The sequence below is a fragment of the Chionomys nivalis genome, chromosome 6, assembly GCF_950005125.1.
Source record: "Chionomys nivalis chromosome 6, mChiNiv1.1, whole genome shotgun sequence".
Lineage (NCBI taxonomy): Eukaryota > Metazoa > Chordata > Mammalia > Rodentia > Cricetidae > Chionomys > Chionomys nivalis.
Genome location: NC_080091.1, coordinates 64,813,105 through 64,828,832, shown reverse-complemented (window position 1 = coordinate 64,828,832; position 15,728 = coordinate 64,813,105). Strand labels below are relative to the sequence as shown.

At 36.3% G+C, this 15,728-nt stretch overlaps 1 protein-coding gene across 5 annotated transcripts in view; it reads left to right on the top strand.

Moving 5' to 3' along the window:
* The window catches only part of Arap2 (ArfGAP with RhoGAP domain, ankyrin repeat and PH domain 2), a 169,904-nt gene that overhangs the window by 119,912 nt on the left and 34,264 nt on the right, over nucleotides 1-15,728 (top strand). For 4 of the 5 annotated variants that reach the window (XM_057771581.1, XM_057771582.1, XM_057771584.1 and 1 more), the window contains 5 exons: nucleotides 1,531-1,636; nucleotides 4,276-4,423; nucleotides 7,050-7,118; nucleotides 9,548-9,622; nucleotides 12,447-12,564. In XM_057771581.1, coding sequence (XP_057627564.1) covers nucleotides 1,531-1,636; nucleotides 4,276-4,423; nucleotides 7,050-7,118; nucleotides 9,548-9,622; nucleotides 12,447-12,564 — 516 coding nt within the window. The remainder of the gene's footprint in view (nucleotides 1-1,530; nucleotides 1,637-4,275; nucleotides 4,424-7,049; nucleotides 7,119-9,547; nucleotides 9,623-12,446; nucleotides 12,565-15,728) is intronic. The other variant, XM_057771585.1, reaches the window with a different exon arrangement.

Genomic DNA, 15,728 nt, shown 5'->3' with positions numbered 1-15,728 from the left:
GCCCATGCTAGAATTATGAGAACACACTACCATGCCTGGCTATTGTACATGAATGCTGACAATCTAAACTCAGATATTCATGATTGCACAGCTGGCATTCTGCCCAAGAAGACATTTCTTCTGCCCAATCACCATATTTTTTTTATATGACCTGGAATCTTTCCCAAATTTTGTCTTCTAATTGCTTTATTTTGTAAATATCTGTTTATATTTATAAAGTGCATGAAATGTCTTCTAGTAGAATTATTGCTTGATTTAAATGTTATAATGTTAATTGGATTTTATTGAATAAATGAGATTGCTTCTAAAGCCTTAAACTAGATGACATGTAGGGGAATGTTTGGATTATCCTGGGATACCAAATAATTCTAAATTTGTTGCGTGATTTGGGTATTTTCCCTTCTTGCTTTTCTGGAGTCATCTCTGGGCACTGCATTTCCTTTGATAGATCTCATGTGTGGCTTGAATGAGCACAAGAGACAACATTTGGGATTTTGAATGTGTCAGAGTTCCTGCCTCCCTTGGGGATCTTACAGAACATTTCCTGTGACTGTAGACATTTAAAGAATCTTTGGAATGTCCCTGGCTCTTGAGTACTAGCTAGGTAGGCAGGAATTGGAAACACCTTGCTTCCAAAGGTCACTGGGGATTGTACCAGGGGAGTAGTTGCAAAGCCAGTGGAAGTTGTTGCTCTGAAGAGTGGTTGGTACTTCCCATGTCAGCTGATACTAGTTTGAACTGCCAATATAATCCACCTGAATTCTACAATGGGAAACGTTCCCAGTTCTCAGTTACTTCAGAGATTTGTCTTCTACAGTTAAGAGGAGAGAGGGCAATCCTCCTTTCTCATTTGTCTTTTGATGGACCAGTTAATTTCTTTTCATGACAAAGGCACAAGGCCCATTATCTCAGAAATCTGAATTATGGTATTAAGATCTGTACATCACCTCTATCACCTCTTTCTCATTGTCCTTTTTTTTTTTTTTCCTGAGATTTGAAGGCTGTCTGGCTGGTAACAGGCCCCTTATGTAGATCAAACAAAGAGTGGAGTTCATAGTTCTGCGATGTCTTGTAGTTTTGGAAAGATATTTAGGGTTTCATATGAAAAAGGGGTCAGAAATACCTTTTTCAAATGCAATTGATGAAATCCCTCTATAATCAGATATAATATACCTTTGACTTAGCTTTTCAATGTATGATGTATAATGAAGCTTGAATAATTTGTAAACTGTACTCCTGTTAGGATGTAAAAGTCCATAAAAATAGGCTATATAAAAGGAAAAAATCCTCTTACCCTCCCATTTTGAAAGTGCTTAATTTTAAATTGCATATTATAAAAACTATAGTATATGACTGTGTGATGTGTTTTCTTTTTTTAGAATTACAGACAATTGTGTTAAAAGTTTGAATGTTTACTCTTGAAACCTGCTTGTATCATTTATATGCTTATAACTATTATTTAAAAATAATATTGGGAGGTAAATTTTTGGTAGAAATGACTAGTTTAAATGTAAAGAATGTTCTCCCTAGATACACAAGATGAACAAGAAAGAACTGAAAAATACAGAGCATTCATACGAACTCTTCCAGGGGTCAACAGAGCGACGCTGGCAGCTATAATTGAACACCTTTACAGGTTAGTGGACTCCAGAAACTTCTGAGCATGTTAGGGCAAAACCACTGTCACTGTCTTTGAAACTTAAAGTTGTGTAGCTGAGCTTCCATATTTTACATGAAGACTTACAAATCTTAAAAAAGTTACTTTACACTATGTTTTTGTAATTAAGGTATAATTACAGTTGAGTATGATGGTGATATTCTTAAATCAGTAAGAAATGGTTGGTTGGATGCAGCTACCCCCAACCCTGCCCTAACATTCTGTTAATAAGCAGGACATTTAAAACATTTCCGAGTACAAAGTTGGAGAAGATAATGTGTTGTTTTTATTGGTCAGTAAATAAAGCTGTTTCAGCCAGTGGTTTAGTGGAATAAAGCTAGGCAGAAACACTAAACTGAATGATGGGAGAAAGAGGGCAGAGTCAGTGAGATACCATGTAGCCTCCTCAGGAGGAGACAAACACAGAAACCTTGTGGAGTCTGTGTGACTGGGAAACAAAGCAGCTGCATCCAATAAAGGAGGAGGTCATGAATGCTTTGTAAGTCATATTAGCTGTTTGATTTTATAAGAAATGACTGATATAATCTGGTTTAGCATACTATCTCCTGTAAAGGGAATACTTGCGAAGAGATAGGAAAGCCTCATAAGGAAACATTTCCTTGGGCTCTGATGAGAAGGTCAGAGTAAGACTTTGAGAAACTGGTTATGAAATAATGGGGAGCAGCATCAGAATACCAAGAAGTAAAGAAAAAAAATGTTCAGTGTGCACAGTTATTCCAGAAATTAATCAGAGAAAATAAGTATATTGACAGCAGAAGAGGTTCATAGGAAGGATGATATTACCAAAAGAGGCTCAAGAAAGCCAGGAATTGGGCGAGGTCATCAAAAGTGGGAGTCACCTTGGATGCAGTCAGATTGATAAAGATTCTAATTCAATAGCTGCCCTAGATAACAGCTCACTTCTGCTATCAGTAGCAGCCACTTAGTTCCACTCACCACGTATTCATTACGCACTACAGAGTAATTAAAGCAAGAGTCTCCTACTGAGATTCTGAGATCCGAGGCACACAGATAGACACAGAGATCAGTTTTCTAGATGTTTACAGTGTCATGTGATAAAAGTGCAGAAGTGGTCTGGACCAGCACTTGGAATTTTTAACTCTTCCATTATTAAATTCCAGATCCTTTTCATCTTGTAAATCATCTATGGTGATTGCAGTTTCTTTGTCCAATCTCTACTATGCAATTTTACACTTCATTATGGATTTCTGACATTATCATATATAATACTACCATGTTTACTCCTTTTTGCATGTATCAATATTCTCTCTCTCTCTCTCTCTCTCTATATATATATATATATATATATATATATATATATATATGAGAGCACCTTGCTCAGTCAGGAATAATTTGCTCATTCTTGGAGTGTGTGTGTGTGTTTCTAGTGTAATTGAGTCGAGAGTCATGTAGCTGCTCTATATTCAGCTAGTGAAAACTCAATAAGGTCATGAGCAGGCACTTGTATTTCTTCTCGACATTTTTATCCTTGGAACTCTCCCTTGTGGAGGTGATTGCGGTTGTGAAGCACTGTTAACTTATATCAGTGAATATTTATAGTGCCCTTTGCAATACCCAAAGGTTGTAGCTTACTGTTTAGAAGAGTTAATTTACTTGTCAATATCTATTTATTTAGAAAGGCTCGGGGTGGGGGGCTGAAGAGATAGCTCAGCAATTAAGATCACTTACTGATCATTCAGGGGACTCAGCTTCCATTACCAGCACACATATGGCAGATCAAAATCATATGTAATTCCAGTTCCTGGAGATTCAATGCTTCTTCAACTCTGTGTGGGCATATTGATAAATAATAAGCAAAGACATTCTTGGTAGTTTTCTAAGATAAGGATGGCTGCATTTTTTAATTATGCTTTTGGTTATGGAGATGCAATGATATCCTGTTTTGAACTGGATGAACACCTGTTGGGAAAGGACTTGGAAGTCATAAAGAACCATTTGGAGTTTATTCTGTTAAAGAGAAAGTAGTTGTCTCATCAAGTCTAGTTTAGCATAGCAGCCCCTCTGATGGGATTCTCTGGTTAATGATAAATGACAACCAGGAAACAGTTTCTTTAGCTCTGATAAGAAGCTAAAGTGTGTATGACCTGACCGATGGTGCATTTTGTGGCAAGTGTAGCCTTTGCCTGTGAACTGACATCCCCCATTACAAGTTCAGCAAGTCCCCGTGGAGCCTGCATTATCTTGACTTCTTGCCCCTGTGCTTCTTTCAGGTTTGGTTGCAGCTACATACATCATTTCTAGCCAGGACTTTACTCATTTTTGTGCTCTGCACATGAGCTGTTCTTTGGTTGCCACTATTTATGTATAGTCAGTCTCTGAGCACTGGAGGGGTGGAGGGGGTGAAAACAGTGGGGATTTAAAGACTCCTTTTAACAGTAATTTTGCTTCTGTTTTTAAGTAGACTGTGAGTGTCTTTAAATCCCCACTGAACCTTTTATTTTGAAGAGCTTTATACAGTGTGTGTGTGTGTGTGTGTGTGTGTGTGTTTTAAAATGATAGCTGAGGATTTTACCTTGTATTATGATGAAATTCTTGAATACAAGTATGTCATAATGAGATATACTTTTCCATAACAGGGTTCAGAAATGCTCAGAAATCAATCACATGAATGCCCATAACTTGGCATTGGTCTTTTCATCATGCTTATTTCAAACTAAGGGACAAACTAGCGAAGAAGTCAATGTAATTGAAGATCTAATTAACAATTACGTTGAAATATTTGAGGTAAGAATTCTAAGCCCTCTTTTCGTTACAATGGATTAGGCATCACGGCTTGCAGAACACATTCCTTTTTGCAGGATGTTATTCAGATCCTTGTGAATATTTAAAAATAGAGACCATGAAGGATAGTTTGCTTTGAAGGTCTTAGATATAATTGGATTTAAAACAGTAACCATTTATTTAAAATGTAGCAGCTTTTAAATATTTTCACCATCTGTTGTCTGTTGGACAGCCTACTATTTACAGGGCCTGTGTATGTTTTCTCCTCACTGTGTATATGCATTAAGTGTGTCTACTGAGAGGTGTGAAGTTAGGAGTTTAACAAATTCGGTGATCAACAAAAGCCTGTTAAATGTTGCTATTGAAATCACCCTGAATGTTTTTAAAACTCTACTCCAATTGGAGGAGGATTATGAAGCATTATCTTACGGCTTGTACTGAGTCCTCACATGTATTTACTTCATTTTTCAGTTGGCGGGTCTCTGAAATGAGCATCTTTATGTTTTTTAGTAAACTATTAGAATAGGAATGTTTTTATTGTTTAATGAAGATAAAATATGGGAAATAAGGCCAGGCTTTAGTAATTCTGGAAAAAGTCCTTTTCAATGTGTATAACTCTCACATCCCCTCTTTGATCTAGAGTCTTTCAGAGCTTGCTCAAATGATACTTTCTCCTGTTCTGTGGGTATAGATGTTCCAGATGAAACCAGATGAGTCAATGCGACCATTTAATAATCTTGAGAAATTTTACTATTATTATTATTATTATTTAGTTTATTTATTTATTCTCCTCTCACATATTACATTCCAACCAAAGTTTTCCCTCTGCCCTCACCTCCCAGTCGCTCCTATCCTCAGACACCCCCCAGCTCCATTTTCTTAGAAAATAGCAGGCCTCCCATGGATATCAACCAAATATGGAATAAGAAGTTATAATAAGACTAGGCACATATACCCTCATATCAATGCTGGGTGAGGCAACCCAGTAAAACAAAAAGGGTCCCAAGTGGAGGCAAAAGCATCAGAGACATCCTAACCCCCCACTATTGGGGATCCCGCAAGAACAAGTTACACAACCATAACATATATGCAGAGGACCTAGGTCAGACCCATACAGGTCCCCTGATTGTAGCTTCAGTCTTTGTGTGGCTCTGTTAGCCCTGGATAGTTGATTCTGTGAGCCATATTCTTGTGGTGTCCTTGACCCCTCTGGCTCCTATAATTCTTCCTCCCCCTCTTCTGCAGGATGCCCCCCACCAAGTTCTGTCTAATGTTTGAGTGTGGTTCTCTGCATCTGCCCCATCAGTTACTGGATGAAGCCTTTCTAATAATGATTATGCAAGGTTCCCATCTATGAATATAACAGAATATCATTAGGAATCATTTCATTGACTTTCTTATTTTTCCCCCACCAGTTGTGTTGGGTTCTATCCTAGGTATCTGGGCTTTCCAGCCTTTGGTTTCTGGCCCTTCAGTCACATTTTTAGACTCCAGGAAGTTTCCATTGCACTAGGTTTCTACTTTGCCTCCCAAAAGCTCCTCAGTTGCATTGCCTCTCCCTTTCTCCTCTGACACCTGACTCTTCTGTTCCCATCTCCACTGGCCCCATGTTCACCCATATTATCTATTCTATTTCCCTTTCACAGGGAGATTCATGCATTCCCCCTTGAGCCCTCCTTGTTACTTAGCCTCTCTGGGTGTATGGATTGTAGCATGACTATACTTTTCTTTATAGCTAATATCCACATATAAGTAAGTACATACCGTGTTTGTACTCCATCCATTTGCCTGAAAGTCTCATGATATCATTTTTTTAACAGTTAAGTAATACTCCATTGGGTAAATTATTGTATTTTCTCTATCCAATCTTCTGTTGAGGGATATCTGGTTGTTTCCAGTTTCTGACTATTTTGAATAAACTGCTATGAACATAGTTGTGCAAGTGTCCTTGTGATAGGATGGAGTGTCCTTTGGGTGTGCCTGGAGTGGGACAGTATTCCTTACCAGAGAAAAATGTAAGATTTTACTAATGTAACAGTTTGTAATTTAATTTCTAGGAGAGTTCATACCAGAACTGCCTTTTCTTGTGCTTTGGTCTCTTTCTCATTTTCTCCTGTTTGTCAAGTGTTTTTGTTTTTTTTTGATCAATAGCAGCTTCTTTGAAATGACTTGATGCTGAGATACAATAAATGTGGCTTTACATGCTCTCTTTATTATGCTAATAAAGCTAAATGGTTACCTTCCTAGTGTTGTTGAACTTAAATTTTTACTGAAAGTTTAACAAGCCCTTAAGGAATTTTTGTTTGAGTGATGAGTCTTGTTTCTCACCTGCAAGCAATTTCAGACATTTTCCATGGGAACCTGTACTTGTAAATCTCTATGGTTTTCCATGAGTAAAATCTACAGTCTGATGGGCCAATGTCAGAGCATGTTCTAAGCCCTATGAGGCTCAGTTGGCTTCGTGTTGCCCAAATTGTGGGGCTCATGTGATCAAGATGATGATAATGATGACATCCTGGTCTCTTTACAGTTGGTCGTTACTTAAATTCCTGAGGAGCTAGGTGAGAAAGAGCACCTTTGCTCTGTGTACTTTACATTATTAGAATATCCCAAATTATATTTTAAACAGGTTAAAGAAGACCAAGTCAAACAAATGGACATAGAAAATAGCTTTATAACCAAGTGGAAAGACACTCAAGTGAGTAGTAAGAGTTAGTCTCTAAAGACTTAAAAACCAAATGTTCGTAAATACATTTGTTGTGTGTGTTCAAGTTACTATTCGATGTAGAGTGAAAGAGACTGGTAAAAGACTGGGGCAGCTCTGAAACCCGATGCATACATGCAGAAAGTATTAATATAACCTTAAATATTGAGGAAGCACTGGTTATTATTTACTAAAAACAAAACACCGTTGCCTATGGCAGTGGATTTCAAAGGAAGCATTTAAAGCCAAAGAAATACTAGACTAAATTGCAAAATCCCACAGCATAATGATTTTATCCCTTATGATTAGGAAAATATAAATGATTTCCTATATGCTTCTGTTCTGCACGCTCTCAGATGATTGCATTAATGAGACGGTTTCTAAGGTGACCTGTGTAATGCATACTAACTTTTGTCTTAAGTCTGCTTTTCTAAATCCTGTCTTGCTTTCCTAGTCACATTGCATTGGATTTGTGTGTTCAGGATGCACCATGCTTTTCCAGGGTGCTTTATCTTGTTTGATGAATTCACTGGAACGTCTTAAGGTTGATCATTAATCATCTTCTGGTAACTAGGAATGATAATTGATTCAGGGTTTCACTGTAAATAATAGAAATGGGTCAAATGTACTCTGTTCATAATTACACTCAGATAATGAGGCAAATTCCTGCTTATTAGTCGGACTCAAAGTTTGCTTCAGTCCTGAAACGTCTGCTTCTAATTAAAGGAATCATTGCAGCTATCATTCTACATGAAGCAGATGAGCGCATGCTTAGATTCCCCCTGAACTAATACTGTGATACTAATTACTTAACAAATGATTACCTCCATTTTACCGGATGTAATTAATCCAACTTTTAGAGGAGTTAGGTATAACACTAAACTAAAAAAAAATCTGGCTTATTTTCAGTGTTTATAATTCTCACTTGGTGTAAATGTAATTCGGTCCTGAAATGAAGGACTGTGAGCCTGAAAGGAAATCTTTGTCCGTCTGATCTGTATTGCTGTTGTCTAGGATCTGTTTGTATTTTGCAACAAAGAAAACAGTCTTAAACACCTTAAATTTACCATCAGTGAATCAATTATATATAAAATAAATTGAGAAGACCTAGGAATAATGTGGAAAATGGTTATTTCTGCTTGGGTCTTGCTTCACTCTATTTAAAGCCCCGTTTTGGAGTATTTGTTGAGTGCTTCTGTCTTCATCCTGTTTTAATTCTTAGCTTCTTAATTACTTAACTGCTTAGCTACTTATTGGTTCACTCTATATTCTGTAGTGTGTGTTTTTTCATTTATATGATGTTTTCTTCTTGCTGTGATGTTTATACAAACAGTGAAAAGCACACATGGTAGCTGCATCTTTCTCCCTAGAAGTTGTATGTAACTCAAAACTGAGAAAGAGAATTTGGAAATAAGCTTTTTTTTTTTTAATGCAACATAGTGATAAAATAACTAAGAGTGCTTTTTCAAAGTGCATTTAAATCTTTTTCCCTCGGTACACTTTAATCTTTCTTGCTTATAAGATTTTAGACTTTTATGCCAAGGATAATTTAGCATCAGAATGATTACATCTCAGGATGTTTTTAAATCATTGGTGATAGATATTTTTAGTGGTTATACAGTGGACTTCTGAAAAAAAAAGAAAGGTCAATGCAAATTAATTTTTTGGTTGTTATCCTAGCCTTTAACGGCTGAGCCATCTCTCCAGCCCAATGCACATTATTTTTATGTATTGATATGTATCTTTGGCCAATGTTTAGTTCTGTTGGTCTATTCTGTGCTGATTTTTACTTTTCCTTTTTACCTGTAACTTTACTCTTCGTCTCTGTTAGAGCATGTAATGACACACATAAGCATTCTTAGATGCTTCAGCGGGAATAATAAAGCTAGCTTGTCCACCTCATTCTATTATTTACTTGTACTTTTCTCACAAAATTAATTTTTTTGTTTATAATTTTAGCTCAGCTTTGATTACCATGCTTTCCCATTTCAATGTTTGAATGTGTTAGCTGCATGAAAACTTAACCAGGGCCTATTTTGTCTTTTAAGATTATGTCCATATGCACTAAGAGCTTTTCATATTCTGTGGCTCTTAATCTCTTGTTGTCAAATGCAGCCTACATCCACCCTAGAGCCATTGCTTCAGTATTTGAAGCTACTAGGGCCTTGATCATGGCATAAAAAATTCAGACTATGAATGATGTTCCTATTTATGCCACTTATTCGGTATAATAAATGTGTTTGTCTGTAAGAGAAGAGCACGCTTTGAAATAAGTACCTAATAATGCTGAACAGAAGAACTGAGGTAATTTCATTGCTGTACATTTTTGAGGTGGGTGACAAGCATTTTGTAACTCTCTTCAGTGCTGTGTGTGTGATTTTGTGACATAATTATGTGTGCTGTCTTCACGTCTGCCTTCCTAGGTGTCCCAGGCTGGAGACTTGTTAATTGAAGTATATGTAGAAAGGAAGGAACCTGACTGCAGTATTATAATCCGGGTGAGTCCTAAGGTGTAAAGGGCTTTCGGAATGCTCAGAACCGTGTCTGCTGTGATATTTTCTAGTGTATTTTGTATTTTAAGTTCTCTTCCCTTCAAACAGTGACTGGCAGCAAGATTGATCTTTCCTAGCAGGACCCTCCAGGAATTTGGTATTTTAATTATTTGGAAGAGAGCATCACCTGTGCATGAGTTTCGATTTTTCTGCAGATGCTAGAAAATAAACTGAACTCAAGTTCTTGCTTCTCCCTTTCTAAAATTTTAACTTAAGGCAAATTATTTACCCTGCCTTAGCCCCCATTTTAACAATAAAATGAGGAAAATTTACAGTATTAATATTGTATCACTGATGGAATGACTCATAAATCAAAAAGTATGCACATAGCAAATTATTTCCCAAATTGCTATTTAATAAGCAGCTATTTTAGTATTATGAATGCCCAGTCTCATTTCTTATATTCCAACATTTAAACTTAATCTTAGGTAACTCTTCCGTTTCTTTGAGCATAATTAAAAATAGGTGTTTTCTGTAGTATTGTCCTCGATAACTGGTCTTCATTAGGGGCAGTTGCAGAGCTCCTACATGTTCTTACTTGGTAAGATGATTGTTGCTGAGTAAAGAATACATAATCTTCTCTGTAGCAGAAGTTCGCTTTATTTTCTCTTTTAAACTCTTAAGATGATAAATATATTGCTACTATTAACTCAAGTAATTCCAGTGGTTATGCATTGTGACTATATGCCATTAGTACCTTGCTTAGCACATGGAGCTGGAACATGATCATGGAGTCTATGAACAGATCTCGTAGGAGACATTTTCTCTTCACTAGTCACATCATAGTTCTGATGCTGAATGCTTGACTGTGGTCATAATGGAGATGAGAAACTATTATAAATTAAATTACAGACTAAATCTACCAGAAGAATCTATTATTAGTGCTAGAAAGGATAGAATACATGATTTAACTGCATATATATATATGTATATATATATGTTTTTTAAGAATATATATTCTTTGAAATCATATTTTAATTTTGTAATTCTAATGAAGTTGTATTAAATGTTACAATTATGCAAAAGTTCCTATATTTTCAACTGTCTTAGAATAAAAGACTATTCAATTCCAAACAATACCAGAAAGCAGAACAACAGTAGCAAACTATACAACAATAATCAAATAATCACTACCATTTGTATATGGCTATAAGAGTGAAAAACCATGTTGCAGTATTTATACTGTTGATTTTGACCTCAAGCCCTGGAGGCATATGATACACCTTGTTTTGGGAAATGGAAAATGGAAATTAAAGACATTAAGGGCACATCACAGACCTGGATCATCATAACCTGAACCTAATATTCATTATACTGCTATTTACATTTCATAAATTAATGCTTTCCTGAGTGTGGAGTTCAAGGCATCTCCTACTACCTACTTCCCAAATTTCATTTCTCACTCACTGTTAGTCTATTAAAACAGTGCTATATTTCTCTTTAAGAAAATCTTTCCAAGGAGAAAGAAATGACTCATTAATCAGAAGTTCTTCTATAAGACCCTACTTTGATTCCCAGAACCCACATGATAGTTCACACCATCTGTAACCCCAGTCTAGGGAATCTGAAACCCTCTTCTTACCTCAGAGGACTTCAGGCATTCAAGTGGTGTGCAAACATTCATACAGGAAAAGCATGCAAACCCACAACATAATAAAATTAAAATTATAAATATTTTAGAACAATGCAGATTTGAGCCATCATGGAATTATTCACCTGCTTTTTCATTGCTTCATGTTCTCCACTTTTACAGATGCTGAGATCCAGTGTAAGTTTACAATTTTTGTGCTTCTCTAAATAGAAAAGTAATATGTTTAATTACTATATCTCATAAATTAAACCCTGAATTTCATGAAGATAGAATGAGTGAGTTACCTATAATCTCTCTGTGTGTCGCTCTCTCACACACACACAAACACAACATGGACTGATGAGCAATTCTAAGAAATTTTAATTTAGAATATTCATGCAAACTGACTTATAGTTGCAATATTCTAATTATTAATATGTCTTCTGTTTAACAGTATCAGTAAATTTTAACTAAAGAAAACCCTGTTTTTGTTTTTTTTTAAATAATACCTAATCAAGATTGGCAAGACCCCAGAACCTCAGAGTCCCTGAAAGGGTGATAGGCTCATACAGTGGCCTTTAACTTTGAGGTGCTTATGGATCTGGGCCCCAGGCTGGAGCTGCAGATTCTACTGGATCCTGAAATAAAAGCTTGAATGCGCTCTTCATGTTGGGATGCCACCATCTGTCACTTGGCATTGCAATGAACACCACAGACACCAAAACCCCAGGGCTTCTTGGCATGACAGATACGATTTAATCATCTTCACATTATTTAGGGTCCAGGCTGAATAAACCAAGTAACTCTACACTCTTGATTATAGAAAGACAAATGAAAAGTTTTACTGTGAGAAGATTATCTTACTTCTCCAATGAGGTTTGTGTGTGTGTGTGTGTGTGTGTGTGTGTGTGTGTGTGTGTAGATGGATGGATGGATAGATAGATACATATATAGATAGACAGACAGACTAGATATATATTGTGTGAGTGACCTAGTTGCTTACTAAGAAAAATAGTTCTTCCTACAGTTTCTCTATTGCAATATCTCTTTGACTTGACATTACAATGTATCTTGTGGACAAAAATCTCACCATGGTGTTTTGCTTGGTCTTGTTGAATCATGAGATGGGGAATCTGGTTGCCCTAGCACAAGACTACTTCTATGTCAGACATTGTTGAAGACATTTTCCTTCTCTTACAGATATCTCCTGTAATGGAAGCTGAAGAGTTAACTAATGATATATTAGCAATAAAAAATATTGTTCCTACTAAAGGTGATATTTGGGCTACATTCGAAGTCATTGAAAATGAAGAGCTAGGTGAGTGGCTTTCGTGCCAGAGACTGTTATATTCCTTACAGAATGAAGTACACTTCGTGACAAGCCATTATTAATATTTGCCGTTTTCCAAATATTCAGATCTCATTGTGAATTCCACTCTACCTCTATGCCTGTCTTGACATATGTTATCACCACTTGAGGTTGACATCCTATGATGCTTCTCATCAGAATAATTACTTCTTTCATTAACTATAATAAATAAGTATAAAGCAATAGGTATGTTTGTTGCTGCCTTATCAAATAATGTTTCTGTTTATAAGAATAAACAGTTTGATTTATAACAATATCATAAATGTCACCTTCTCAACACCTTATCTCTGTATGATCTGTATTTACTAAGAACAAAGGATGCATATTTAAAAGATTATTGCTCACTCCAAATCCATCATTTTTGATCTAGCAGAAATCTCTTTTGGCTGTTTTTTTTTTTGTTTGTTTTTTTTTTTTCTATCGTCAGTGTATCACTTTGTCATGTTTCCTCACAAATAAACTGAAGAGTTAAGAGACCATCTCAAACACCTTGACTGTCCTGGTTGTGAAATGCTGAATAAGCTTAACATTCTAATGACATCATTTGGTTTGAAAGACCTCTAGGGAAAAAAAATAAGATGCAGAATTTTGTTGTACCTTGACCATCTGTCTAGCTGGTACCTACTAAGGTCTTGGGACCCTTTCAAGTGTAGCTGTCAAACTGCCAAATGGAAAAACCTTGCCACCCACAAGCTCAAGAAAAAATTAAAATTCATGTTGAACTACCCCAGGGTGCATGATTTGGAAGATTGAAGTCAGCATTGGAATGGAAGGGGATTAATATGCGCTCCTTCATCTCTCCATCTTGGTATTTTTATTCAGCTGATTTTTTTTCTTGCATAATTTCTCAACAATTAATGGGACTTACAATATGATATTATCAATATGTCTTGTCAAGATACAGTATTCCCTAGTGCTTGGGTGTCAATTCTCAGTATCTCCTTCATTAGACGCTGTCCCCACTGGACAGAATTGCTCTAGCAAGTGACTCCTGTGACCCCCAACTGTGAAACTCAGCAGAGCTGTTTCAGCTTCACTCTACCTGACATTCTGTGCCATTGATTGTTAGTGACCTTCTTTTTTCCCTGTGGAAATATCCAGTCTATTTTCAGGGCTGCCTCCATGTTCTTCTTGATTCTTCAATCGTTCCATAAAATTTATACTTTCTTTTTTTCTGTCTGTTATTAAAAAGTGTGTTTGTCTCTATGGATGTCCTTTTGTTATCTTTTCTATTTTTACATATTCTTTGTGCTTGACTAGCATTGGGAGATGGCAGTTTTCATGGGTACCTTTGTTCTTGGTCACTCACTGCAGCTGACTACTGGCCACCTGATTGCCTCCCTTAAAGTCTAGACCCAGTGTCTCTACAGTGACCTGCATTGGTGCTCATGCTACCTGGCTTAATAAATGTTTCATAGTAGATGTAAATAATACATCTTTGGTTTAATTTGGGGTTGCCTCTGTTTTTCAACACTGCGTATTGTAAATATTAGCCATAAATTTAAAATATTACTAAATAAAGCATAGTATATAGCTAAATGATCTAGAGTCTTTTGGTTTTTTTTTTTTTTTGTGTGTGTGTAAAGAAATCACTTTGATTCCCATACTCATTATATTTGTGGGTAAAAGATATCTATTGACATTATTACCAAGATTAACTGTGTAAGTCACAAATTGGGTTATATTGTTCCATCACTAAAATCATCTTTTTATTGTTTTCTCATTCCCTGATTATTCCATCATTTTGACCTTCCACAGAAATTTCCAGACATGGATAAAGCATGGAGAAGTTCTTTGCCTGGAAGAAATATTGATACTTTCTTTTGCAGTTATCAATGGAATCCTCATTTTTATCTTTAACTTATAACCTAACCTATATTATTAACATTTAAATGTGTATTCTGTTCTTCTGTGATAGAGACCAAAAAGGCCTATTAATTTCTGTTTATTTATGATTGGTCTCTATTATCCTTCTCCAGACATTTCCAAACTCCTCTCAAAAGTCAAATCCACAGGCTTATGTGTCGGCTGTGATCATACCTATGACTCATTTTTTTTCTGTTGAATTTCTGTCCATCAGCTTTCTGTCACTGTAACAAATATTTGTAATAAGTCATAAAAAAGGAGGATAGTGTTGGTTTTGTTTTTGTGTTTGTCTCACCACTCAGATATTTCAGCATGTGCTTTGTTGACCTTTGGTCTTGTGTGGGGCAAACCACCTTGATTAGGAGTGTGGAGCAGGAAAAAGCTGCTTGTTACTTGATAATGAGGAAGAAAATACACAAAGTTAAGGTCTTAGTCTCTCCTTCAAGAGCATGGCCCAATGAGCTAGCATCCTTCCCTTACATCATACTTGACACAGGTTTCAATATATCCTGAGGGAACCCATAGTTCCTGACCATATCTTCAACGTATGAACTTTGGATTTCATTCCAACCCTAGCTGTAAGAGAGGGTTTTTGTTTGTTTATTTTTGTCTCCATCAGCAACTACTCTGTTCAAAGCTATGCTGTGGTTTTAGCACTTAACCCCAAACTGATCTTTCCTTCTCTATGTCATGAACTTCTAAAAAAGTTATCGGTTTGAGGAGCCTCATTTAGGTAGACTGCACTGAGGATTTGGGCTTTATGAAGCAAGTACTTCCTGTGCAGCAATATGATAACAAAATATTTCCTTTCCGTTGTAAATACTGTGGTATCAGAGATCCATGTGCTTTTTATTAATATCATTTCATACTCTTCTCCTCACCTATATGTAAAAGACTAATAAAATACCAGTAGGGATGAAGAGTGGCTTTTGCCCTCCTGAAATGGCCCAAAGATTTAGAAGTGGAAATGCCATAATCATTTGCTGAAACCTGTACAAATCAATATCAGATAGATATCCAATGATAGAAGCTGTTATTTCCAATGAACATCCACTAGCTTTCCTATTGAAGTAGATGAGAGTCATTCTTTGCACATGAGTTTAAACCACTGATGACACTTTTTATGAAGCTGGAGAACTTCCTTCCTACCCCGTTCTCTCTTTACACTGAATTTTTGTCAATATGCATGAAGAAGACAGTATGAAGTGCTGTTTCTTGATAATGTCCTGCTTCCACATGATATATGC